Below are 27,477 nucleotides of genomic sequence, written 5' to 3'. Positions count from 1 at the left end.
TCTATTATTAGTTTATTTATCGCAGTGTAAATTATAATTTAATAATGTATTGAAACGTACATGTTTGCACACCATGAGGCCGAGCGGCTTCTGCAGGCCCTCCATGTACTGCATACACCAGCTGTACAGGTCTGACCAACACCTGGAAAAGTATAATTCTGAAATTTATTTCAATTCTACAAAATATTATAAACGCCAAAGTTTTTTACTAAGAATGGTTTGATGTTTATTACTCTTTCAGAGGAAAACTTACCCTGGATTACCAAATACGCAGTTTTTATTCCAGAACTAGCTGTTCCCGCGGGAATTCCGCGATAAAAAGACTATGTGATAATCCAAGGTGTAAGCTAAATCCATACCAAATTTCATTAAAATCGGTTCAGCCGTTTAGACGTGTAGGGGTAACAAACATACCTACACACACACGCACATACTCACAATCTTTCGCCTTTATAATATTAGTGGGATGATCACGGGAAAGATTGCAAGCAGCTTGGTCTCCGCCGCCCCAGGTACCAGTATATCTGATAACAACACTCACGCGACGTTGACGGCACCGTAGCTTAGGCGGTAGTGAAGCTGCTTCCGAAGCTTGGGGCTGCGGGTTTGAATCCCGCCCAGGGGAAACATTCGTGTGATGAGCACTTGTGTTTGCCTTGTGTCTGGTTGTCGTAGATATACCAGACCCCTTAGCATGAATTTTCATCGTGAACTTGAAGTAGAGTTCATCGAGTAATTTTGTATGAAAACATGAACAGCGTCCCTGGCGGTCGGTAGCAGAACAAAAATTTCCCTACAAAATTCATTGAGTAATTTCACGTCACGTTCACGATGAAAATTCATGTTAAATATCCAGCTGTCCGTCACCCATAACGTTTATTTATTTACTTGTGTATGAGGGTCACGTGGTGCGCGGGCGGGGAGCGCGCGACCAGCCCCCGTATTATGTATCTCCGAGTGGGGTTGGTTGGTATAAAATGGCTGACAACTTAAAGCATCATTAATTAACAACTTTTTACTGACTTATCTGATTTCACAAACGTTTATGTTGAATGTAAGTATATATTGTTAGGCTTCTTGCATATTTCTTTCACTAAGATTTTTGGTGTTTTCGGTTTATAAGTCTCTAAGTTGATACCAATTATCACCGGTCGCTAACTCTCGTGCGCCGGTACATCTGACAACAACACTCACTTGTGCATGAGGGTCGCGTGGTGCGCGGGCGGGGAGCGCGCGGCCAGGTGCCTCAGCCGCGCCTGCACCGCGCCCAGCGCGCACTCGCCGAGCTCCCCCGCCGTGGCCGAGTCTCCGCCGCCCCACGTGCGCCGGTATATCTGGGTGGGAGAAAAAAAGGTGTGATTAACACAGGAATAGCAACAATAAATTGCCTCAATGTACATATTTCAGCGTTTATGCGTATCTAAAAGCCAGTCCACCGCACCACGCTCTAAACGCAAGACACTATATTTCTTGTATACAACAACAGTATACAGTGTACGTACAGAGAGTGCCTTCCACACGACGGGCGGCGGGAACAGGCCGACGGCGAGCAGGCGGTCGCGGTACGCCTGCGCCGAGTGCAGCTGCGGCAGCGGCGGCGGCGGCTCGCGCGGCGCCACAGAGCGCCACGATACTGACGCGTTTAGGGCACTGCCTGCGGGGGACAGATAAATTGTATAAAAGAGGTTGGGCAAAAATGTATGTATAATAATGAGTCATGTATGTATAGATATGGGTAAATAAAACCAATCACGTCAGATCACGTCGCACTTAAATCTACTGGTTTCAATGCATGGTTATTGTGTTTTATTGCGATAATATCATAAATAAAGTTGAAAAAGTAAAACAAAAACACCGTATTGTGGTAAGCAGTGGTAAGTCTTCTAAAATCCCTATACAAATAACACATGTTTGGATGGCTATATCTCCGAACGGACAACTATTTTGAGGAGACTTCCATAGTAACTATTGATTGGGATAATATACCCAATTTAAAAAGTAATATCTGATCTCTGTATACCAAAATGCCCATTCTGCTTTTAACAAAGCCTTATGTTTGCTACTGTCTATCAAAGCGGGATAAGGCAGCGGATCGAATATATAAACTTCGTTCGTGAAATTCTATTGGAGGATTTTTGCTCACAGCTTTATTAAAAGGAATGCAAACGACAGTTTCTTCATACAAACGTTGTCCCCTGTTCCCTCCCTGGATAATGCCACTAGAGCAATGAGTTTTTTTTATATTATATTTAATTATATTTAGTCTATCGTGACCTTTTTGTCTAATATTAATTACAAAAAAAGATATGAACCTTTAAAAACCAAGAAAATGGGACAGATTTTCCGCTGTGTTTCTTCTTCCATAAAACAAATTTTACGACATTATATTAAAAATGAAAAAAAAAACAGGCACCTAGCTTATACTTTTTTCTAATTCATAATGAAAGAAGTAATTAAAGCGATGGAGTATTGGAGGAGAAAACAGGGGACTACGAAACGTCGATTTTGTGTAATTTTCCTAAGTATTTTAGGCCCTAGCTGTAGCTGTCCCTGTCGCGCTCTACGGGGAAGGTTCGGGCATGGCGCGTCAGCAATACATCTATGGAAAACCTAGTTTTGAATTCACGCGCTCGTTTGCATCGGTCTTAATCACCTCCGCTTCAATGGAAAGGCAGCCTAACTTTCAAGTCCTGCAATTATTATCCCCTACACATGCAGTGTAGTGGAAGATATCAAATAAACAACCGAATGACTGTAGAATGACAAGCACGGAACATAACTCACTTGTGATGATAGTTTCCCCATCCGGTTGGCTCCACAGCGCCCAAATAACGTTGGTGCCCTCGCCATAGCCCACCGAGTAGTCCAGGAGATCCAACTGTAAATACACAATACATGTTATAGAATTTAGATTACTTAGAAAAAAAAATCAATTCAAACAAACGTATTTTAACCATTATAGAGCTTCCACTATGTTATTGTATTTTAGACGTTTCCTTATGTCTGGTAAGTAAAGTTAGTTTTCCTTTGCAGTCATCAAATATGTATGGGATTTCGAATGTCAAAAAACCAATAATATAATGGACAGAGTATAGTATCGCTGACTGTTACAGTTTAGGTTTTAAATTCGAGTTTCGGCTTGAGAATATACATACGTATTTGTTTTAAATTACTATTGTTGTTTACCTGAGGCCCGTAAATCCTGCACACTTGTGCGAACTTGAGAGCGCCGGCACCATTGTCATGCATCCTCATGACGACGAACTCGCTCTCGTCAGGGAACGACAGGTACGCCACCAGGACCACGCCGCCGTCCGGAGCCGTGGCCTTCTGGAGCATGTGGCCGTGGGCTGGGGAACAGAGGTTATGTTGTAGTGAACAACAGTATTGTATACTATTTATTTATTTATTTTTATTTACACACACACATTGTAACATAACAGGAACACAAAACCCAAATCGTTAAAATAATAATTTAACATATAGCACTCACTTTCATACTTCTCTCTAACATTCCCTTACATACATTCATCAGCGAACTCATTCTATCCACTATGTACTGTTTATGTGTCCCTGACAATCGTGTGCCTAAACACGCGACAAAAATGAAGCGATGAAAAATGATGAAAAATGTTCAATAAAACTTACTGCCTTCTGGATAATTTGATACTCTCCTCTAACGTGGTGACCCCGACGTGATGCAGACAAGTATGTTAGTGTAAATTGTGCAATAAAATAATAGTTTAGGATTGGTTTTAACAGCATGAACTACAGTAGGAGTAGGATATAACTCCCTAATCTGGACCCCAGATTAATTGGTAATCGCTGGTTAACCCGGGTAAAATATGCAAAAGTTCATTAAATTTCGCCTTCACGTCCCACCGGCTGAAGACTTATGGGTCCCCGAGACGATCAAGTCGACTTGACAAGTCTACGTGCTTGAAGTGAATATTGATCGTTTACAGCGTTAACTTGACAAGTCCCGTCAATATATCTACGGGCTTGACCATACTTGACAAAAAATTTGATTGACGGCACTTGCACTTGATGCGACTTGACGCGACTTGACAAGTTTTATACATTAGCGTTCATTTCACTCACGTGGCGGCCTCGGCCGGGGCTGCGCGGCGAGCGGCGGCGACACGGCCGCGGGCGCCCCGCCCTCGTCCAGCGGCCAGGCGCGCAGGCTCGCGTCAGCGCATACGGCCACCGCCCACGACCCCGTCAACACCACGCCGTACGTCTCGATGCCGTCGGGCTTGCCTCTGCGGAGATGAGGAATGTAAGTCAGTCGTAGTTGTCATGTTGCTGGGAATAGTCTTCTCGGCTGTTATGACTTATATTTGATGTTCCATATTATCAAAAGGAAGCCTATACGGTATAGTGGATGATAAAGAGCCAATGATGATGATAATGATGATTGTCGCAAATAAATATATCTTGAATCTTGTCTCGTTGAAAGCTCGCGGGAAATGGTAGTTGAATATATATATGACAACCATACACAAGGAAAACACAAGTGTTGATCACACAAATGTTTGCCCTGGGCGGGATTCGCACCGCCCAAACATCAGAAGCAGCTTCATTATCGGCTAAGCTACGTTGCCGTCAAACAAGAATAAACTTATTCAAGTAAGAATAGCCTGACAGATTTGAAACCAGCTCTCACCTGAGCGCGCCAGTGATCCCGGACAGGAACCGCGGCACAGTAGACTCCCTCTTCAGCTGGTAGCTGACGGCGGCTCCGGCCAAGGGCAGCTTCACCAGCAGCAGCCCGCCCTCGCCGCCGTAGCCGAATGCTAGAGCGAACACCGCCTCGCCGTTGTCGCGCAGCATTGAGGCGCATGTGTGCGCCACGCCGACACCTACAAATTATATAGGGACATCTCATACGGCCATCCGACCCCAAACTAGGCTCAGCCTATAATATGGGTATCGGACCGGGACCTTCGGTATAGCAGTCAGAGTCACTAACAACTACATCATGTGTCTATAAATACTTAATAGGGGATGGCTCCATTCCAAGGTTGATAGTTTCCTAAGATACTAGTGCACTGTGTTTTGCTGGTTGAAGTTGTTACCAATTTCTTTACTATGTTTTCCTTGTTGCCTATTTCTTTACAATGTGCTTCTTGCAATTCACTTATTTAATGGAATACTTAACTAATAATAAATCAAGAATCTTACTTGAATTTGAATATTGATTCAGAAGAAAATAATTATTAGGATTGTTCAATGACGATGTATCATGGAATATGGAGGGTGTTGTGGTGCTCAGTGATCCAAAGGTAGCCTGAAAGTTGAAGAAACATTAATTAATTCACAGTAGGCATACAGTGTTTTCAGTAGTTAATCATTATGATTATCAGCTAGAAAGATAGGTAGAGCCTACAGTTTGCTATCACTCTTGAAAATACATTCTAGTCAGTATCACAGTTAAAACACCTATTACCTATGCATTTTGTATGCAGGGACCTATAAACCTTTAATCAATTTCTTAGCCAATACAAATAAGATATATCCATTGAACACACAATCAAGTGGTATATGTCTATTACCTTTTTGTCCAGCACATCTGGATGAGGGAACACCAGTCGGTGAACGGAGGAGACTGTGGCGGCCAGGATTACCACCTCGCGTGACATTGGTCTTTCCCAGACTGACATCCCGTTCAAAGGGGGGGTGCCTGGAGCCACTTTGCATCTCAAGTTGGCTCCCGACAGGTTGATGTCCAAAGATGCTTCTGTGAGCTCTATAGCATCTGGTGTGGTTTGCCTGCAAACATGTAAATTATAAGTAATCATAGTTTTTCTTAATACTTAAATCTGCATATATCCACTATGGAACATCCAAACTGCACAACATGTTTAAATTGTGAGCGGAACTTTTGTTCAATGTTTGTATTTTGTCTAGCAATGTTGCCAAACACTTGCAATTTATGTCTACTGGATACACAGATTTAGTAAGATTATATTCAGTTAATATATTTTAAGAGGTTTACCAGTATATGAATCTGTTTCTTGTACTGGCTTTTTTTGAGTCCTGGTACCAGTAACCACCAGCTTTTGCTGGTAGTTTGATGTCTTGTAGGGTGCTGTGTGTTCCTCCTGAAACATATTCACAAGATCAGAAATCTTAATCAATCAAATTATAATAAAAGGAAACATAATCTAATAAAGGTTATTTATTTTTAGAAAGGCTTAGTTGGGAATATTTTTGGATGGAGTTTTGGTCTGCCTACATGTTACCTGCCTTCTTGCAGGTTGTTGTTATATTTATTGATTACGAAGTGTTACTAGATACTGCATGAAACTGGTAAAGTCTTGAATATAAATGGTTGTCATTGTATCTACCTACATAATTATAATTCATCAATACATTGCAAATCTTGTGGTACCCCCTTGACCTCATGGTGAGGGTGGTTATGAAGAACGTACCTTCTTGGTGGGCGGTATGTTCAGTTATCAAACAGCTTTCTTGTATTATACATAGATGTCACTATCCCGCAAACTACATCGCGGTATTAAGTTATCTTATATGTTAATGACCCATTGTAATATATCAATAAACCCTGCTTCTACTAAACTTGTGACTAAACTTGGTCCGTTTTATAACTATATCCCTAGTGAGATAGTAATGAATCGCTTTCGTATAACTATGTTCAGGTATACATATAATCATATCCCTAGGGATATAACTATATTACGGCTATAACTATCTTACTGCGACAGATACATACTTCTAAGTCTGTCTGTCTTGGCCTTAGGGCCCTATTTAGATGATGAAAACTTTTGCTTAGGGTAAATAAAGAATACCAAGGTTATTATTACTTACAAAGAGTACAGGCACGTAATTCACAGATTTTACCATTTTATATTGACTATTTACCTGTGTTCAGTACGACTTCTTTCCATTTCTCAGAATTATAATGGTTTGGAGTGATTTCTTTGAAAGAAACCGGTATAGCTTCAGCAAACTCCATTGTTGTTTATTTAATTAATCGTTTTAATTTAACACAGTACCACTGAACTTTCACTCATATGAACCCTTTGCACATAGTAAATCTATCCGACACCTAAGATAGATTATGCATTTAATAGATGTTTTACTTTTTATTTATTTCATAAAATATCTTGTATTCTTTTGAGGTTATTTTTGAAGTATTATTTTGAAATTTGAAATAGAATGAAGTTTTTAGTTCTGTTTCGATTTCGTTCACTCAGTGTCACAGACAAAAAGTTATTATTTGAGGATTGTTCGTATTCATAGTCTACTTCCGGTACTTCATTGGTTTTAATATGTACTTGGCTATTTGTATTTGTTATTAAGCTTCACACCGGCCATTACAGACCGGCCAAACGAACGCCAACGAACAGGTTTCGTTGACCTTCGTTGCTCCAATCTGCCCTGTATTATGTATGATAAATATATGTACAAATGTAATACAGGGGCGCGGGCGCCACTTTTCAAAATGTATGGCCATAGCGAGGGAACGTTATTATTCTGAGACCATTGTTCATGACCACTGCTGCACTGGCCACCCAAAGAGCTTTCCCGAAACGTTAAGGTGGGTATAGACACAAAGCAAATTTGCTTGGTGGGTATAGATAGATGACAACATCACTGAGGAAAAAAACACTTCGTTACAACATTTTGTTGAGAATTTCTGTGTAATGTAACGTTCTTACGAATGGTACAATACAGGCAAAAGCGATAAAAAGGTGTACTCACTTTTAATCCTCTTTTTCATTTGCGTCTCAGAATAATAACGGTCTCGTAAAATTACTCTGTGGTATTAAAACTGTCAAGTGTCAACCACACAATTAAACAACCATAGACTAGAATTAAACAACAACAAACAAATGTGATCACCCGCGAATAGTAAATAATTCTAAATTAAATTTTGTAAAACAATGTTTGTCCTAGCTGAAATGAAAGATGTTATACGTATAGAACCTGAATATTTTCATCAAAGTCTAACAGAGTCTATAACCACTTTGTTAAATAGAAAACTTGCAAATAAGGTATTCATAACCTATATTACATTGAATCCGGCATTGGAACTTAGCAAATAATTCCTATTAATCTGACCTTTTATTTCTAGGTAGTTCTGAATGTTGGATTATGTATAGCTTTATTTGATATAACGCATATAGGAGACTCGCACATATTCCCTGGAGATGGGTCGTCACACACAGAGGTTAAATTTAGGTATATTGTATTTAGGCCGTTTGTAGAAGAAATACTTATAGGAAAAATAAGAAGCTGTAGTAGAGAAGGTGTACATGGTAATTTTTTATAATTATAACTATAAATCACAATAATTGCTTATTCTATTCTATTCTCTGTGGGGGTGTAAGTACCTGCACCTGGCTCTCTCGAGTGGAACCTTTGTGCATATCCCCAAGGTCTAAACTGCCTTCCTAAGCTTGGACCATTTCCCACCACGCTGGTCCACTGCGGGTTGGTGGGTTCACATATCTAGATGTGCTAAATCTAGATATGCAGGTTTCCTCACGATGTTTTCCTTCACCGTAAGAGTGATGGTATACATTGTACTTAAGTTAAAAGAAACCATTGGTACATGTCAGTGGCAGTGGGATTCGAACCCGCATCTCTTGTATGAGTAGCGGGCCCTTACCCGACTGAGCTACCACCGCTCCGCAATTGCAATTGCTTATAAACATTCCCATCTGGATCAATTTGGGGGAAAATAAGGAATGGTTTAGTATCATAATTACATAGATGTCTAACTTGGCTTGAAGTCACTCAACAACTTTTATTATATGTATTTATTTCAATCTCTGAATAATATTCTGTAATTTTCAGTCACCCTTGGATTCTTTGACGACATACTAATACCAGTGAATGCTTTACAACATCCGTCACGCTTTGATGAGACAGACCAGGCATGGGTTTGGGAATATCCAAAAGAAGACGGGGAGACACATGACTTATTTATGGACTCAGGTATCCCAATATTTCTGTCAAAATCAAAATAAAATACTATTATAAGGACTACAAGGTTTCAATTTATTCTTCCAGGTGAATCAATACGATTTCGCGTCACTAGTGAAGCTTTCGAAGAATGCCTTCCCAGTGGTCCACCGGGCTCGGAGTGTGCTGTACAAAGTGTAGCACCATACAAACTTATTGGAGGAATCAACGAGCCTGGGCTCGGCCTGCTGCCGTGGTGGGAGACCCCAGAACAAGATGATGAGGAGGAACCTTCTAACGACGAACAAGAAAACACTGAATAAATATTCATCAACAACATTTATTTGTTTTTTTTTTACATTTTCTTTTGCTTGTATAGTATAATAACAACTTTTAATATATTTTCATAAATAGATTGATTCTTATTAGCATATTATGTATTATTTAATCAATAATAATAATGCTGTAACAGCCAAAACATCACAATTATAAGTTAAAAATATATGTAGTGTAGGTAGCTTATTAAGACGATCACAAAAGCCAGGAAATTGGGCTTCATCCATACTGGCGCAGGGTCAAAGTAATGTAGAGTAATTAATTATCTATATATGGGAGATGGATCCAATGTTTTTCTCAGCTTGAACTATGCACCAATGTGAATGTTTTATAGCTACACTTATATCTTATTTACATTACAGACCCTCTAAAAAGTATGCTAGAGAGTAAGTTATGATTATAGTTGATGTTTTTCTGTGGACTTAAATAGATTTTTATTAACAAAATATCTTGTTTCGCTAAAACTTATAAGTACATTATTACAAATATGAGGCGTAAGATCTTTTGCCATTAAAATGAGATCATAAAATGTAATCTTCTATAACGATTATTAGTAGTGATTTCCTCGTAGTGGTCATGGACATTATGAGTTTAAAATCTAAAAATATAATAAATTAATTAATAATGCTATAGATACATATTTAAAATTGTACATAATTTTCATATCAATAAATAGAATTATACCTTTGGTATACCTACATATTACAATCATGATGCTATTACTATTGAGATATTGATTAACTACATAAGTAGCTACAAAAAGCACCCATCACTCGGACACTATGCATATCCATGATACAAATTAATATTCATTGTACCACCATTCCTATAATTCACATAAATATAAATGTTTTTGGAACAGTATACAATACTTTTCTATAGATAAAAGCCGCGTCGATATAAATCGAATCTTAAATGGCGGACAGACCCATCCTACTTCTCATTGTTACTGTAGCTCTATCAATACTCCAGCCACCACTTATATGACGCTTGCCATTTTAGATTAGTTTCTTAATTAACGCGGCCTATATCTACAAACTAATACAGATGCAGTGTAATTTGTTACAAGTATTCTTTATCATAAGTAAGTATGTTATCCGAGTTAATCGAGCGAATTAGATGTAATGACAAGCTGGCAATTATAAGCTAACTAATATTATAACAAAACTTGCATAAAACTAACTTTGATTCTATGGTCCTCGTAAATATCACACAATATAAGATATTTTTAGTTTTTTCCCCTAAATTATACTACTATAAACACACGAAGCCTATTACAACTAGGCAAGCTATAGCGACTGCAGTACGAGATTGATATAATTTGAGATAAACATAGATAAAAGTTACAAGAGCCACTTATTATTTTGTATGACTATTAAAAATAATAATGATAATTTTAACAAAAAAATCAGTTCTTATTATTATGTAAGTACATCCCTGTCTCAACTGGTTCGATCGATTTCCATAAACCGTTATGATAACTTTTGCGTGTTTAATTAATGCTTCATTACAACCGACACAAAAAGCCTTTACTTCTCTGCTTCTCCAAAACCTAAGTATTCCTTCAAAATGTCTTCAAGCCGTAGTCTCCCATAAAAAGCTATATTATGATACGTAAGATGCTCTACTTAAACGTGTACAACAGGGGTGTGTTAGTGAAGTGGTGAGCGTTGTTGACATGCGCGATGAGTCTTCCGTCGAGCAGGTGTCGTCCGTAGACTATTGCCTCTTGCTCGTCCTTGGCCAGTCCACAGCTGATGAGCCAGCGCACGAGACAGGAGCCGCGGAACACCCCCTTGTAGGTCCTCATGCGCCATCTGGTGGGCAATTTGATAATTATTGAATATACGTTTAACGTATAACAAATAGGGTATGGGTTTTTTTTGTTTTTAATACGATATGGATAAATTACTTTAAATATTTAAAGATAAAAAGTGGAATAATCACCTTGTGTCCTTTGAGATAGCATCCTTGCAGCGTTCCAGGTGGTGCGTTATGAACTGATCACAAACATGTTTAGTTTCAAAGCTCAGATCTTCAATTTCAGGCAGAACCACAGTCTCTGCTCCAAACCTGTAACATAAGAAAGAACTTTCAATAACACTTCACTTTCAAAAAATAAAAGCATTCTATGTTATTTTTTTAAACCACAGACCAAAATAGAAAAAAAAACCTGCCAAGTGCGAGTCGGGCTCGCGCACAAAGGGTTCCGTAGCAGCAAATATAATTTACAGTTAAATCAACCTATCTCAAAAACTATAAGAGATACTTTGATCAAACCAAAAATCGTTGAAAGAGTTAATTAGCATGCATCACCTCTATTTTTTTTAGAATTTTATACCCCGTAGTTATAAAATAGAGGGGGGGGGACATACTTTTTACGACTTTGAGAGCTGATATCTCAAAAACCGTTCACTTTAAGAAAAATGTTTTTTAGAAAACTTTATATCATTTTAAAAGACCTTTCTATTGATACCCCACACGGGTATGTACATCGAAAAAAAAAAATTCATCCCTCAGTTACATGTATGGGGGGCCCCACCCCAATTCTTTTTTTTACTATTTAGTGTCATATTTTTGTAGCGGTTCATACAACACATATTCCCATCAAATTTCATCACTGTAGTACTTATAGTTTCCGAGTAAATCGGCTGTGACAGACGGACAGACGGACAGACGGACATGACGAAACTATAAGGGTTCCGTTTTTGCCATTTTGGCTACGGAACCCTAAAAAGGCCACAAAAAGTTGTCTATGCCCAAAAAAACTAACCAAAAACCATAGACAACTCACCATTTCTTCTTCAGCATGGCCAGCGCCGGTATGAGGAACTCGTCGGGGTTCAGACCAAAGAGGATGAGCATCAGCAACCCTTGTCCGTAGTTGGCGGCCACGTCCACGAACTCTATCTCCACGTATATGCCTGTTTCATCCTTGTTCATCATGCTCCATGTTGTGTAGGTTATGCCCTGGAATGAGGGAGGGGTTTAGTGAATGGAGGTTGCACTGCGCTTATAGAAAGTCAAACGAATGCTCCACCGGTTAGGCTGGAAATTTGGATCGACACAGTCATATTAGACTAGAAACTTATTATACCGGATTTCCCATATTTATAAGCATTATATCGCTATTAATCCAGCAAGGAGCCTGCATCATGGATTACGCCGCCGCCGTCCTAACCAGAGATCACATAGTTTTTAAGATAGATTTAAAAAAGGCACATTTTTCCTCCTCTGAAAGCATTAAATACTCACAATAAACATGCTCAAGCTATACACGATGACGAGCACGGTGTGCTTGAGCATCTGGCGGCCGCGGCCTCGGCTCTGCTCGGGCGGCAACAGGCCCAGTGAACCCGCCGCGCGGTCTAACTCGTCGAGGTAGGTGCAAGCGCCTTGGCCCGAGCACCGGGACATCTGGGATGGAGGGCAGGCGCAGTCGCTGTGGACGAGGGTTTGTGTGAGTAGAGTATGTATATGTGGGCGTTTTCTGTATTTGCTCAGAATAATAACTTTATTAATTTCTAAACGTAATAATATACTAGTTATGTTCCGAATTTTCTGAACGCATCCTAACCTATGACATTCTATCTAGACTAGAGTATAGACTATGGTTCAATGAGGGTTCAATAGTTCATTTGTAGTCAAGTTCAAAACTAACTTCCTGTAAAATACTGAATTGATTTATACTTTGAAATGTATTACATTCTTGAATTTATGTTAAAGCAGCATTATAATTATTGCCATTCAATTCCAAGCCATAATATTTTAAGATAGTGTTGTAATTAAAATATTCAGAAACTCTTAAGAAATTTGACCTGTCAAGGCGAAGACTTATAGTATGAAAATATTAAAATATATTGTTTTTTTTTATAAAATATATAGGTATTAATGAACTAGTAAAATCATAAAATGAATATTCCCATAAATTGCATTGTTAATAAGTTAACTTAGAATAATTCAGTATTTAATTGACCTCTGTCTATAAAAGGCCGAGGCGGCCATTAGGTTGTCCTCTTTTACCGAAGAACTTGTTGTGTGAATAATATACTGAATCTGAAACTGATCCTGAACTGGTCTTTCATCTTGACTCCCACCATCCCAAGAGAGATATCTGCGACATATACATAAAAAGATTTAGGTGATGTGGTCGGAGATCATCTACGAGTATATTAGGTAACAGGCAGAATGCAGGTTAATTTTGTAGTTGACAAAAATAAAAAAGTTTTGTTTTGTAATGTTGACAGAAAATTCTTGTTTGCTAGCAATAGAACACAGTTCGAACGGGGCTAATATGTGCAAAATAATCTTGTTACTGCCCGGATATTTATATTATTCGACAGTTGCAAAGGTAGTAATAATATTACACAGCTGCTAATTATTTCCAAAGATTCAATTACATCTGCGACTAATTCAGTTTATTTTCATGACTTACGGTGAGGAAGCCAGACTGGCTTAGCCAGTGCCTAATAGCACAGGTTTATTCCTATATTATAAATTTTATATGTATACTCCATACATCTATGTGTATACTATAACCTACTATAAACTGTTATAACTAATCTGTGCAGCGATTCTAACATTTTCGAACCTCCGTTTACGTTGGCTATCGTCAACTGTCACTGTCTAAGGGCCGATTTTTCAATGGTCAGATAAGTATTATCTGAAGAATAAAATTGTTGCTGTCATTGTCTAATACAAACATTCAGATGTGACAGCAACAATTTTATTCCTCAGATAACACTTATCTGACTATTGAAAAATCTGCCCTAAATGTAATTAAAATTTGTTAGTTCCAAAAGTGACTACGTTGGCGCTGTTCTTTTTCCATATGTCTGTGTAGTATCGAATTGCCAAGTTACCCCGTGATAGGCCCTCTGTAATCCGTTGTGTAATTACCATAATTTGTAACGCAAACTGGGCAAATAAATCATATAATATATATTTATATTTTATATTTAACTCACGGCTTAGCCCCGGCAATATCCTCTATATCCGGCGAGTGGCTGCCGAGCTCCGTCTCGCAACTGGGGTTGTTGGAGCAGCATCCGTTGGCAGTGCCATTGACGCTGCGGTTCGGCGACGGCGTGGTCGTTATTGTGCCGTAGCAACCTGATGGAGGGGGGTAGCTGGGTAAATAGGGGGAATAGGAAGTGTCTGTAGGTAGATTTGTATTGTATACAATGTGTTGTTTTTCGAACCCGACAAACTTTAAGGGTGTATTCTACGAGAGATTTAATCGCCACCCCCATATGTGGGATCAAATCTCAATATTCTAGAAATGGCGGCCATATATTCTAATTTACTTGGTTTATATCTTATTTAAATCTAAATACGAATCTGGATCGACGACTGCGGCCTAAGATGCGTTAGTCGCCGTGCGTCACTTTTACCGATTTATCACAGACACACACAATTTTCCCTTAAATCTAAACATCGATACGCTAATAACAAGTCCATGACATACCAAGTCCATTCTGCGGCGAAGGTCGTCGACCTTCATACTTCTAGCGCGCTCGGGGCAGTCAGCGACTGACAACTAAGCTGACATACCTTTCACCACACGCTACCACAGTATTATTCACCGACACGCTATATAATAACAAGTTCATAACATACCAGACGCGGTCGCCCCGTGCAAACAGGGCTAACAGTGGACGGCGAGCAGCGAGCGCAAGGCCTGAGCTGGACGAAGGCCAGAGCGGTTGCTGAAGTCAGGACGGCGTGACGTACTCTCGTGTAGGCCCTCTGTACCACCGGGGTACGGTCGGGTGCAGAGAAACCTGACTCCCCTCTCATAGTAACAATGTTTCTGAAAGGGGTCAGGTCTTTCTGCCCTTTACTGTACCAGGACAACAACAAAAACATACCAAGTCCATTCTGCGGCGAAGGCCCATCAGAGATGCCCTCAGCGTTCTCGACCAGTGTGTCAGTCTCCCCGTGGGACACCTCGGCCGAGAGCGACGCGAAGCGCGCGCTGCGCCGCCGGAACCGCATGTACACTATCAGGCAGCCCGCGCTCACTGGAATATAATGTTGTATTAGAGCAATTAAATAGTTATGAACCTACAACGGATCTCGGTAAAAAAAAAGGAATATATAATATTATCCGTAATACAGTGATTTGTAGGGTTTTTTTGTAACGTACTTTTGTAAATGTAGATAACAACGTGGTGTTCTATTTGAGAGTGATTGTTTTGTTTTGTTTTAGTCATTTATCATCAATACCTTTCTGATTTTGTAAAGCGTAGTTTGTAAGTACCTATGGATATTTGATACTCTTTCACGGGAAAACGGTAGTTTTATTTTGATTAAATTTGGTATATAAGCTGACGTGTATGTAGCAGCTCTGGATAAACATAATTACCTACTTTTTATCCCAGAATTCCCACTGTAAAATTACTAAAGGCCTACGGAGCTCGCTGGCAACATCTACTATATCCTAAATTTAATATAAAGTTTAATGTATTTTGATGATTACACCCATACCTGTAAGACAGAAGACGAGCGAACACAGCCGTATGGCGTCCGTAGCTCTTCCATTGAGATCCTTAGTGGCGGCGTTAGTCACAAGTAGCACGGCCACCATGACCGCGGGCGCGCCCCACGCCACGAACATCAGCACCGGCCACAGCGTCACCACGAAGCAAGGACCGCGCGACTGGAGGTGTAATAATGAATTGTAAATTGATAGATTTACGAAGACCTAACTTAGATGATATGAATAACGCTCTCCTGATATCCTTGAGAGTATTGACTGCCTTGATTTATGAAAACTAGCAAGAGGTTCTAAATTTAAAGCGCAGAAACAAGTGAATAGCGTCGGTGTGGCTTCCGGAGAGCGTTGGTTTGCAATAAACCCGAGTCCGCGTTGTTTTATGGTTTCAATCATACAAAACCCAGTGGCGCCCGACTTGATGTGTCAGTTCTGCGCAGGCGTCACCGTGAATAGCGCCGAGGGACATGAATACCTACTGTAATGTAGAAGAAGTCTGTGATGTAAATCCAACAATATTACCTATGTAATAGGATGCATCGAAATATTACTGCAAGTAGTAACTCAAAGCGTTACTAAAAAAACGTGAAATTTTAGCTTACAACCATCTGTAATCCTAATAACTATAGATTGTAATGATATCAGCTTTGGCGCATACTTTCATATGAATGAATAGGGGAGATTATCATACTTATCTAGTCACGTATATTATGATAACGATAAAATATTATCGTCCACCAAAATATAAACAATTGTAAATAATAAATAGCGTAAATGTTACGTATAGTAAAAGAGACCGATGCTTTATTAATACCTACGATCGATCCAACTTTTTAAATAATCGCGATCGATGCAAGTAAATTCTTATTTTTATATTTAAATATACATAAGCTGGAATGGGTTTGTTTCTTTTAGCCGCTTTCAGATAAATGAATATACTCAACGTGGCGCAGACTGAAACGTTCACTATATTCAGATAACCATCCGCTAAAAACAAAATGCGTCGCCTCTTTTGGTCATATTTCGTGAACCGCACTATACAAGCCATACCAAAGGCCCGCCCCAGATCACGCTCACTGCTAGCAGTAGCTGCAGGCAATAGACTCACCTCCAACATGAGCAGGCCCACAGAGATCATGGCGGTCCACAGCAGTACACTCACCTCCAACATGAGCAGGCCCACAGAGATCATGGCGGTCCACAGCAGTACACTCACCTCCAACATGAGCAGGCCCACAGAGATCATGGCGGTCCACAGCAGTACACTCACCTCCAACATGAGCAGGCCCACAGAGATCATGGCGGTCCACAGCAGTACACTCACCTCCAACATGAGCAGGCCCACAGAGATCATGGCGGTCCAAAGCAGTACACTCACCTCCAACATGAGCAGGCCCACAGAGATCATGGCGGTCCACAGCAGTACACTCACCTCCAACATGAGCAGGCCCACAGAGATCATGGCGGTCCACAGCAGTACACTCACCTCCAACATGAGCAGGCCCACAGAGATCATGGCGGTCCAAAGCAGTACACTCACCTCCAACATGAGCAGGCCCACAGAGATCATGGCGGTCCACAGCAGTACACTCACCTCCAACATGAGCAGGCCCACAGAGATCATGGCGGTCCACAGTAGGCAGGACAGCATGCTGAACACTCGCAGCGCCTGCTGTAGCACGCCGCGCAGCGACGGCGAGTAGCTCAGCTCCGGCCCGCCCCAGATCACGCTCACTGCTAGCAGGAGCTGTGGGGGGTAAGAGTTAGGCATTTAGGATGTTTTTAACAGCATGCGGGATTGCCCCGCACGAGTTCATACAACGCCATGCATCATACGCGTCAACGCCATGCCATGCGTTACAATGAATACTCATTGTAACGCATTGCATAATATGTACCTACGGGAGATACGGGAAAATAGCGTACATCCCGCGTGCGTCGAAATCCACAAGCTGTTAAAACAGCCTTAGTGTTGAATATTATACATACAGTGTTAGGCAAGTTGTGAAGCTATGTATTCATTATTTAGAACCGGTTATCCTATAATTTTCCTTCAAACTAACATAACTTTGATTTTGTAGCTATATCGGGTTTGGAGACCACAAGGGCATAGCGAATTTCGGGACACTACAGCGAAGGAAGGCATAAATATGCTCAGGAATTTGTAATCTGATTGACTACAATCGCTACTTATAAAATAACTTTATATTTGTCATCAAGGCAATGCCGATTATGTAACGCTATTTATAACAATCTTTATCTCGGTAAACTAACGTAACAATTTTATAGCCATTATAATAATATGCGTTATTTATCTAATGACTCCAATGAGTCATCAACATACCTGCGAGGCAAGTAGACACATAGTAAGTCGATGCGGCATTCGCTTATATTTCTTAGTCACAACGAAGACGATCAAAACCCACACTACGGCCACCAGAGCGGCGATGGATACGTCGAAGCCGAAGCGTTTGATTTGCGCCGCAAAGTCCTTGCTCATGGAGATTAGTTGAGCAGACATAAACATCATGGGGGCGGAGAGGAGCGTGCAGACTACCATTGAGGACGCCATCTGATGGGAATAGTGAAGAATATGGTTAATGTTGTACCGAAATAGCATCGATTATAAATGTGTAACAGTCAGACACTATACTTTCTGTCTAGGGTCATCATCCCACTTCGAGCGCGCACTGCGTTAAGACTGTTTTTGTTTGCTCCGTATTATTATTTCTAAAACATCGGTATAATCGATCAACTTGTTTATTATTTCAATGTTAAGTTGTGCCTAATGGTGTAATAGTCTGGATTGCAGTGTTTTTGCAGTGATTTCCTAAGTGATCTGTTCCTAAATAGCGAAAACATTTACAAAAAGTGTCGTTAACCTCATTTCACGTATTTCGCGGTCAAGGCCATTCACTGCAAGGTGCCAGTTGGGATCGCCCATCTCTCTCGCACGGGTACTCGCCTGCTCGCACTCACCACACATCAATCTGCATAGCAACATACGTGGACGGCCAGAATTTGATAAGGATGGAATGTGCGGCATGCAATGGCAAAATCGGCGCATCGGAACTACTTAGATGCATCTCCTGTACAGCATGTCTCCACTACCAATGCGTGGGTATGACACAAGCGTATTACCAGGCCAACCTACCTAACCTTCGCCGCCTGTGGCAGTGTCCCCAGTGCAGCGAGAAAATAAATACGAAGAAGCGCGGCGATAACACGCCCGTGCGCCGTGTCCACAACCTGCCGGGCGCGAGCGCCGCCGGTGCCAACATGGACATGTCGTGCGACGAGCTGTCCGCCCCGGAAGAGCCCACTCCCCCCAAAAGTGCTACTGACACTGAGACTCTTCGTAGCAGCTTCGAAGCATTTCAAGAAAGTGTGTTGCGCAAGTTAGATGTCTGGTTCTCCAAGCATGATTTGAAGATTACCAAAATGTTGGAAGAGTTTGAGGAAGTTAAAAGCGCTATGTCCTTCATGAGCGGTCAATACGACGATTTACACAAAAAAACCGATGAAATGTGTAAGAAGGTGAGCGTCATGGAACACAAACTCGAACAGGTTGAGCAACAAAACTCCCGCATCTCCCAGCTAGAGCGAAAGCTGGACGATATGGAGCAACAGGCACGACAAAATAATGTCGAGATAAGTAACCTCCCGGAAAAGCGAGGAGAAAATCTACTGTCTATCGTCAAGACATTAGGTGACAACATTAATCATCCGCTGGCTCCCCAGGATGTTGTCTCGGTACATAGAGTTCCACAAGCGAACCCAACAAGTACCCAGCCGAAGAATGTTATTGTCAAGCTGGCTACCCGAGAGCTGAAGGACAACTTTGTCTCCGCCGCTCGAAAAGTCAAGGGAAAACTTACATCTGAGAGTCTGAACATACCTGGTTTGCAGCAGAAGGTGTATGTCAACGAGCACTTGACGTTGAAAAATAAATCAATTTTTCGTAAAGCACGAGAAACTGCAAAGACCAACGGATACCGCTTTGTGTGGGTCAAGCACGGCACCGTGCTCGTGCGCGCTGCTGAAACAACCCCCGTGCTCGCTGTCCGCTGTGAGGAGGATCTCACTAAACTCAAACCCCGTATCGCTTAGTTTATTGTGCCTTTTTGTCTATCTATATTTAGTATGTATGCATAACTCACAACTGCTGCACCGATTCCATATATGTCCTATACACTGGTTCATTAATATACACTTATTGCATTTAATAATTATTGTTTTGAGTGCCTTTGCTTTCTCCGATCAGCTACTCAATTTCAATGTGACTTTCAAATACAAAACAAATATTACAAAAATTGCCTATGCTTACACTACACTAATAAGTTATCTCCAAAAAACTATCAGATATGAACTAATAACTAAGAAGTTTGCCTGTGCTCTCAAATATCAAATATATTTGTATGTGTGTATCTATGCTTACTTTAAACAACTACCAAACTTGCATGAACTTATCAAGCCTAAATATCGCTTAAAGCAATTACCACTGAAAACTATTATTGTGTTTTTTATCTTTGTAATTACTGTATTTAAAAAATATACACAAGTTCACATGATAATCTATTATTTAGCTAAGGAATCACTTGTTTACGTTAGGGTGAGTACCAATGGATGAAACCATTTCTATTTACTATCAAAACTGTCAAGGTCTAAGAACCAAATTAAACACACTGTACATCAATATTTTGTCTGAATGCTACGATATAATTGTCTTAACAGAGACATGGTTAATACCGACCATAACGGATAATTTACTCACTGACAGTAGGTACATGGTGTTCCGGTGTGATAGGGACCGCTCGGCTACAGGCAAGAAGGACGGCGGCGGGGTGCTGGTGGCGGTGCGGCGCGGCCTGCAGGCGGCGCGCTGTCCGCTGCGGCCGCCCGCAGCAGCTGACCCGCTGCCCCCTAACATCGACCACGTAACTATTGAACTTCCCTCCAATAAACAAAACAAGCGACACGTTCTCTGTGCAATTTACATTCCGCCTAAACAAGTCTATGACACTTATAACATATTATTTGAACATTTTAAGAACACCCTTATGTCGTCCGACATAGATCTATTTTACATTGTAGGAGATTTTAACTTGCCCACGATCAACTGGGAACTGGATGGACTGCATTCAGTGAAACCTTTTCTGACTAAAGACAGTGGTATCATAGATCGACTCTTCTTGAATTTTGTATCCTTTATGAACATATTGCAACACAATTACTTAAAAAACATCAATGAACGTACACTGGACTTGTTCTGCAGTAACTGTAACATAAAGTCGTGTGAGCCCCCGCTCGGCGCGCTCGTGCCGCCGGACGCGCAGCACCCGCCCCTCCGCCTGCTGGTCCCCATCAACTTGTGCAGCAAGCCCATGGCAAGTCACTCAGCCCCCCGATATAGGTTTCTCGAAGCTAATTTTGCGACAATCAATAATGACCTTAGTTCCATAGATTGGTGCAAAGTGTTAAGTGACTCACCTGTAGATATAGCCGTAAACACTTTTTATGAACATTTGTACAAAATAATAAAAGAGCGTATACCTTGTCGGCCGGTCAAATCAAGCGAATTCCCCATTTGGTTCTCCCGTCCACTTATTCATCTATTTAAAAATAAAAATAAGGCGTGGATAAAGTGGAAGACATATAATAATCCGTCAGACTATGAAACGTTTTCATTGTATCGTACCCGTTTTAAAAAAATGTGTAAGACTTGTTTTGATAAATATATAGATTCTGTAGAAGATGGGTTGCAAAATGATATTAGATTGTTTTGGTCTTATGTAAAAAGTCGCAAAGGCAAATGTGGTGTCCCTGACACAGTAACTTTTCTAGACAAAAGCACCGATAAGCCTGAGGAGGTATGTGATTTTTTCTTGCAATATTTCTGTTCGGTATACGAAAAGAGTAACACAGTCAGACACAATTGCGATATGACCTTTCCGCTCGATAATTCAAGTAATGATATTATTTCTGATTTGACTTTTTCCAAAGACAAAATTATTAAAGCCCTTAAATCCCTTGATGTGACCAAGTCTTCTGGCCCTGACGGTATTCCACCATTTTTCCTTAAGCATACTGCAGAGGTCATCTCTGATCCGTTGACTATTCTATACAACAGGTGTATTCACGAAGGGACCCTACCTCAAATTTGGAAAACTGCTAACGTAGTACCAGTATATAAAAATGGCAGCAAACATAATGTGGAAAACTACCGTCCTATTTCATTGCTGTCCACCTTGTCAAAGGTACTCGAAAGGCTTGTTCACGACGCCATTTATCCTACTTTGCATCCTATCATAATACCTGAGCAACATGGTTTTGTTAAAAAAAGGTCAACTATAAGCAATCTTATTGTGTATACTAACTTTTTGTTTGAAAGTATGGATAACCGAGTTCAAGTAGACGCAGTGTACACAGACTTCTGCAAGGCTTTTGACAAGGTGGACCATGTTTTGCTTATGCGTAAGATTGCCTATAACGGTATACGAGGCAATTTACTGCGCTGGTTTAAGTCCTATGTCACCAACAGAACACAGAAGGTGGTTATAAATGGTTTCACTTCTTCCTCCGCTATCACCGTCTCATCTGGAGTGCCCCAGGGGTCCATTTTGGGTCCACTACTCTTCATTTTGTTCATAAATGATATCCACAAATGTTTTCAACATTGCAGCTACCTTTTATACGCTGACGACCTCAAATTGTTCCGTAGGGTTTATACAGATCAGGACTCACTATTGATTCAACAAGATCTTGACCGTTTGTCTACTTATTGTACTGAAAATAGATTACAGCTTAGCATACCTAAATGTAAAACTATAACCTTTACAAAGAAGAAAAATATAGTAAAATATACCTACAGCTTACTTAACATTCCACTTGAAAAGGTTTCAGATATAAAGGATCTCGGCATAATTTTGGACACTAAGCTTAACTTGGATGCACACATAAACAATATTATTAATAAAGCCTTCCAGCTATACGGTTTTGTAATGCGCACATGCAAAAACTTTAAACGCTCAACTACATACCTAAGTTTATTTAAATCCTTAATTAGGTCTCAATTAGAATATGCCACGCCCATCTGGAACCCCTACTATGATAAGTACAGTGAATGTATTGAATCGGTGCAGCGTAAGTTCATTCGTTCTGTAAATTATAGATGTCATAATTCCAGAATTTCATACCACAACTCGCTTATTAAGTACTCTTTACTTTCCTTGAAAGATCGACGACTTCTTTTGGACTGTATGCTTCTCTACAACGTAACGCACAATAAATTTGATTGTACTTACATCACAAACAATATATACTATAGAATACCCAGTACTTCCCAGCGCATCAGAGACAAATATCCTCATCAATTGTTTGTGACCAACCTATGCAGAACAAATGCAGGCAAGAGAGCTCCATTGTATAGACTAGTGCACTCCTACAACGAGGATTTCCTCGATGTTGACATATTTAATTTGTCTCCTGGTAGATACAAGTTGGCAATATTAAACATTATTTCTAACAAGTAGCCTGCATTTTCATTTAGACGTATGGGATAAACAGTGGTTTAGCTTATATGTTTGAATGAGGATGTAGGATGTACCTACCTAATAATAAATTAGTCAACAGTGTTTATGAAACAACCTTGATGTATTCTTTTATGTTGTTGTTGTAGCAAAAACAGTATCTTAAGTATTTCATTGTGTATGATTTAACTGTGGAAAGCGGTGCTGGTTGTACAATTACCTAATTTTATTTGATCTTTGTTATTTAAGTGCTATATATTGTACAATTGTTTGCTTTTCCCAATAAAATAAAATAAAAAAAAAAATAGGGTAGTACTAAATACAATCCAATAACTTGAACAAAATATATTATGCTGTTGAAAAGACATAACTTTTACCAGATAGGTAGGGATGGTGATACATTTATAACGTAATTTTGAAATCAATATTTGAAAAGATGTTTCTTCATTCTTCAGTTTCTTGCCCTCTTCTCCTAGAATATAAGAGACCCTTTTCTTAACGAATGGGGAGTAGTCATTTTTAGACTTTCGTCAAGAATGTAGTCATTTGACGACGGATAAAAATCTTATATTTGTAACGTTACTCAGTTTATACCTAAGCCCAAAACACCCACATAATAGAACTTACCAGGTCAAGCTCCAACTGATACAAGTTGGAGAAGACGAAGACAGCGGGCGCGGTGGGTATGGAGCCGTAGAGGAAGGCGTACGTGGACAGAGACAGCGTCTCCGACTCGTTGTAGCCGGCGTGCAGCGCGCTCACGCACTCGCGCATCACCACCGGCAGGATTATGCTGGAGGCAATGTAATTGTGGTTGGTGTGAGATTGAAATTAAATAGTTTTAGTAAAAATTAGGAAACTGAGCTCAAATTACTGAGCTGCTGAATAGATATTAGTGGAAGAAATAGTTAATAAGATTTTTTTATCATACAGCCTATTAAATCTCATATCTAAGTTGCCATACAGAAGATAATGAGTATCATCATCAAACTTATTTAGCACCTCTATTTTTCTTTATGTGCCAATGATTTATACTTTGTGATGCTTTATTATGAAGAATTTCTATAAATATGATTAATAACAGTGATGAGTTATATGTATAAGAATAGACCAGACAGAATTATAATTCAATATAAATATTAGAATAATTATTATTGTTCTAAACTTACAGTTTGACCATAATCAGGATACAAGGTAACAGCAATGCAGGTCCCCTTAGCCTGTATATTTGACCAACCATCCGAAGACCCAGTAGAAACAAGGCAGTTGAAGAGAAAGCTTGGCCAAATACCTAAAATAACAAAAACATCATCATTTCAGATATAAAAGGGTTAGCAGGGTTGACTGGAAGAGATCGCGTTGAGGCGATAAGTCCGCCCTTGTATACTAGTCTAGTTTAATTCTCTCCATTTTTTTATTGTTATACCTATGTATATTGTATACAATAAAGTGTTTAAATAAATAAAAATGAGATAAACATAAGCAATGATTGTAGGTCAAAGACACATCATAACCACAGAAATTTAATATACACAATGTGTGATTCATTGATGTGTGACTCACCTGCAGTAAACCCTCAATGTAGATGGACAATTGATGTTTGAACAATATGTTGCCAATTATACCGAGCACTGTCATCACCAGAACAGGGTTGAAAGCTATTCCTTTCACAATCTGCCGGATGAGCTTCAGTTTGCAGACATCAGCCTTCCTCTGGTTTTCATCTATGATTTGTATAGGAGCACTGTCCCTTATTTCCCTCTGCTTGTGGATCTCCATCAGAACAAATGCCACAGGGTTGAGGATAGCCAGGGAAATTGGTGCCATCAAATACAAGTACAGAGCATATTCTGGATGAGAGGCTTGGTAAATTGCACTTACTGTAAAAATATTATGTTGTAATTTCACAGTATAAGGAATAAATAAGGCTGCATAAAATATTATTGTCTTAACTGTGTAAAATTATGACTTAATTTTTAATATCACAAATTCAACTTACTTATTGGATATCCCAAAGCAAAATCATTGCTTTGGGTGCAAAATATTGCAAATATTCCTGACCGCCCCAGGTTTGTTGGCTTGGATATAATCAAAGTGACTAGAATCACTCCAAAGAATATGATGCCTTTAGCCAGAAGGATAGCTCCAAGGAATGTCCAGTTAACTGTGCTGAAGTCCAGCTTGGCCAAAGATAAGAATATGAGGGATGGGAGAGCAAAGGTTCCAACAAATGTACCAATACCTTTGGACTCTGTCTGTGATACCAAATTGAAGGAACCTGCTAAATACCTACAACAAAAACAACACAAATTAAATTGTATTGAAGTGTTCTATTTATACATATATTAAAACAGAATATAAGTCACAATGATGCACTTATCTGATTTAACTTACCCACACAAAATTATGGTGAAACATTGGAACAATGCTGGATATAGTTCATCCATCTTTAATTCTTGAATTTAAAATGAGAGCTGTAACAAATATATTAATTTATAGAATTAAGTAAGGAGTCTGTGCCAAGTTCATTGCCAGTTAAAGATCCATCCTTTATTATAACAGGTATATCTTGTTGTTAGCAATTATAGTGTTTATTTTCAATACTTAAAAAAATGGGCTGGTAGCTCTTCTAATATAACGAAAACTAAACGTATTGAGAAACATACACAACAAGTTACTGCAAAAAAACGATATTTATTATTGAATTTATTTATTTAAAAAAACTAGTCACAATACCTACCACGAAAATCGTTCACTTATGCAAGCCCTACAATAAATAAAATACTGCTACTCGCACTTGATTGATATATTTGTATTGTTGATCAAACACATATTAACAAGCCTGTAGTTTGTATTTTGTTCAGTGTCTGTAACTTTATCGCCTTTCCTTTGCTTTGCCTGAAACACAAAAACCGTGAAAAGTGAAAATACCAAGAAAATACGTTCAACTGAAAACTGACATCTGACACAAGTGGCATGACAGTGACATGACACACAACCGAAACGTCACTGTCATCACCAACGAATCTTGCACAGACCTTATGAGTAAAATCTCTGACCTCTTATTCTACGGAAAAGGTTAAAAAATTCATTCATTTTTTTAACGTTAAAATACGTTTTTACCAGTTTTTATTTAAGTATGTTCTTTTATGTGTACAAATAAAGAATATTCTATCTATCTATCTATCTATCTATGTTCTTATTTTCTCGTTAGAGAAGTACTTAAATACATAAATATTATGTTCCTTGGTTCTCCTTCAGCCGCTTAACTAAAAATGGCTTACAACATGCTCACAACAAAAGAGTCCAACTCAGAATAATAACTCCAATCGGTGTTTTTTTTATACGCCTTGCCGTTCGGCTTTGGCTTGCCCTTCAACCATGTTTCAACCTTCAACGTGTAAAATCTTCGCGACTTGCGCACTATCGACGACAGAAAAATCAATTTTTAAAATAATTCTAATGTTGGTATTATCCTGTTTCTGTATGTTGGTAATAAAGATTTCCGGAAAATGTTGCCATCATTTGTCAATTTGCCAACATTAAGGTACTTATAGGATTCAACGACACACCACCACCACCACCGCTATACCATTCAGCCGCGACAGGCTTCTGTGTATTTCTACATATTCATGGAGCAACATGAACTATTCATTTAGAAAATCCATGGAAGATATGGAAATAAACATTCAAATAAATAATTAAAAAAAACTTATTAAATTAAATAAAATAAAATAAATATATATAATTATAGAGCATATTTTAGTTTTTTTATGAATACCTAAAATTAAATCTGTTTTTCCGGCGTGGCGAGCCAAGGCAAGACGATAATTGACAAGAAGGTCTTCTGACAGCTTATTAAAAAAAAACTAAATCATAGATGGCGCTAATAAATCTTCATACTTTATGGGATTGTGTTATGTCAGATGAGCTAGGAGGGAATTGTAAATTTTCAATATAAAATTCAATTCAATCCTCGTTTCGCTTCGTCATGCCGAATTAATGAAAAAATATGATACCGATTGAAAAGCTCTATTAAATGTATTTTTATCTAAGGTGCAGGTGGGTAATGCCGAATTTCGGTTAATTCCGATTTCTTCCAAACGCAGCCATACTTTGAACCGTGGAACCATTCACCATGATGGCAACTTAATTTTCTACCTCGCTTGGGTTGACTCA

The 27,477-nt window shown here is 39.4% G+C and overlaps 3 protein-coding genes across 3 annotated transcripts in view; 1 reads left to right on the top strand and 2 right to left on the bottom strand.

Annotated features, from left to right (window-relative positions):
• LOC105381705 (nuclear pore complex protein Nup160 homolog) overlaps positions 1 to 7,202 on the bottom strand; it is a 36,199-nt gene extending 28,997 nt beyond the window's left edge. The window contains exons 1-11 of the mRNA XM_048631764.1: positions 6,889 to 7,202; positions 6,002 to 6,107; positions 5,559 to 5,775; positions 5,188 to 5,293; positions 4,670 to 4,865; positions 4,102 to 4,265; positions 3,187 to 3,350; positions 2,785 to 2,878; positions 1,503 to 1,654; positions 1,195 to 1,334; positions 61 to 142 (exon numbers count right to left, since the gene is read on the bottom strand). Of these exons, the coding sequence (XP_048487721.1) occupies positions 61 to 142; positions 1,195 to 1,334; positions 1,503 to 1,654; positions 2,785 to 2,878; positions 3,187 to 3,350; positions 4,102 to 4,265; positions 4,670 to 4,865; positions 5,188 to 5,293; positions 5,559 to 5,775; positions 6,002 to 6,107; positions 6,889 to 6,982 (1,515 nt within the window). The 5' untranslated portion in view covers positions 6,983 to 7,202. The remainder of the gene's footprint in view (positions 1 to 60; positions 143 to 1,194; positions 1,335 to 1,502; positions 1,655 to 2,784; positions 2,879 to 3,186; positions 3,351 to 4,101; positions 4,266 to 4,669; positions 4,866 to 5,187; positions 5,294 to 5,558; positions 5,776 to 6,001; positions 6,108 to 6,888) is intronic.
• A 629-nt stretch (positions 7,203 to 7,831) lies between these two features.
• On the top strand, positions 7,832 to 9,276 carry LOC105381684 (DNA-directed RNA polymerase III subunit RPC8). Its single transcript, XM_048631637.1, has 4 exons — positions 7,832 to 8,024; positions 8,105 to 8,288; positions 8,830 to 8,970; positions 9,046 to 9,276. The coding sequence occupies exons 1-4, from the start codon at positions 7,914 to 7,916 to the stop codon at positions 9,258 to 9,260; spliced, it is 651 nt and encodes a 216-aa protein (XP_048487594.1). The 5' UTR covers positions 7,832 to 7,913; the 3' UTR covers positions 9,261 to 9,276.
• A 434-nt stretch (positions 9,277 to 9,710) lies between these two features.
• LOC105381704 (integral membrane protein GPR155) lies at positions 9,711 to 26,270 on the bottom strand. The gene is made up of 15 exons (XM_048631636.1): positions 26,039 to 26,270; positions 25,693 to 25,772; positions 25,298 to 25,587; positions 24,862 to 25,178; positions 24,468 to 24,589; positions 23,926 to 24,091; positions 18,114 to 18,341; positions 17,364 to 17,516; positions 15,763 to 15,934; positions 15,144 to 15,296; positions 14,241 to 14,385; positions 12,529 to 12,715; positions 12,068 to 12,243; positions 11,221 to 11,346; positions 9,711 to 11,090 (listed from the first exon to the last, which is right to left on the bottom strand). The coding sequence occupies exons 2-15, from the start codon at positions 25,743 to 25,745 to the stop codon at positions 10,898 to 10,900; spliced, it is 2,481 nt and encodes an 826-aa protein (XP_048487593.1). The 5' UTR covers positions 25,746 to 25,772; positions 26,039 to 26,270; the 3' UTR covers positions 9,711 to 10,897.
• Positions 26,271 to 27,477: the final 1,207 nt, after the last annotated feature.

The sequence above is a fragment of the Plutella xylostella genome, chromosome 29 (assembly GCF_932276165.1).
Source record: "Plutella xylostella chromosome 29, ilPluXylo3.1, whole genome shotgun sequence".
NCBI classification, from domain to species: domain Eukaryota; kingdom Metazoa; phylum Arthropoda; class Insecta; order Lepidoptera; family Plutellidae; genus Plutella; species Plutella xylostella.
Note: the sequence above shows the minus strand (reverse complement) of the source record. Positions and strands in the feature narration are given on the sequence as shown.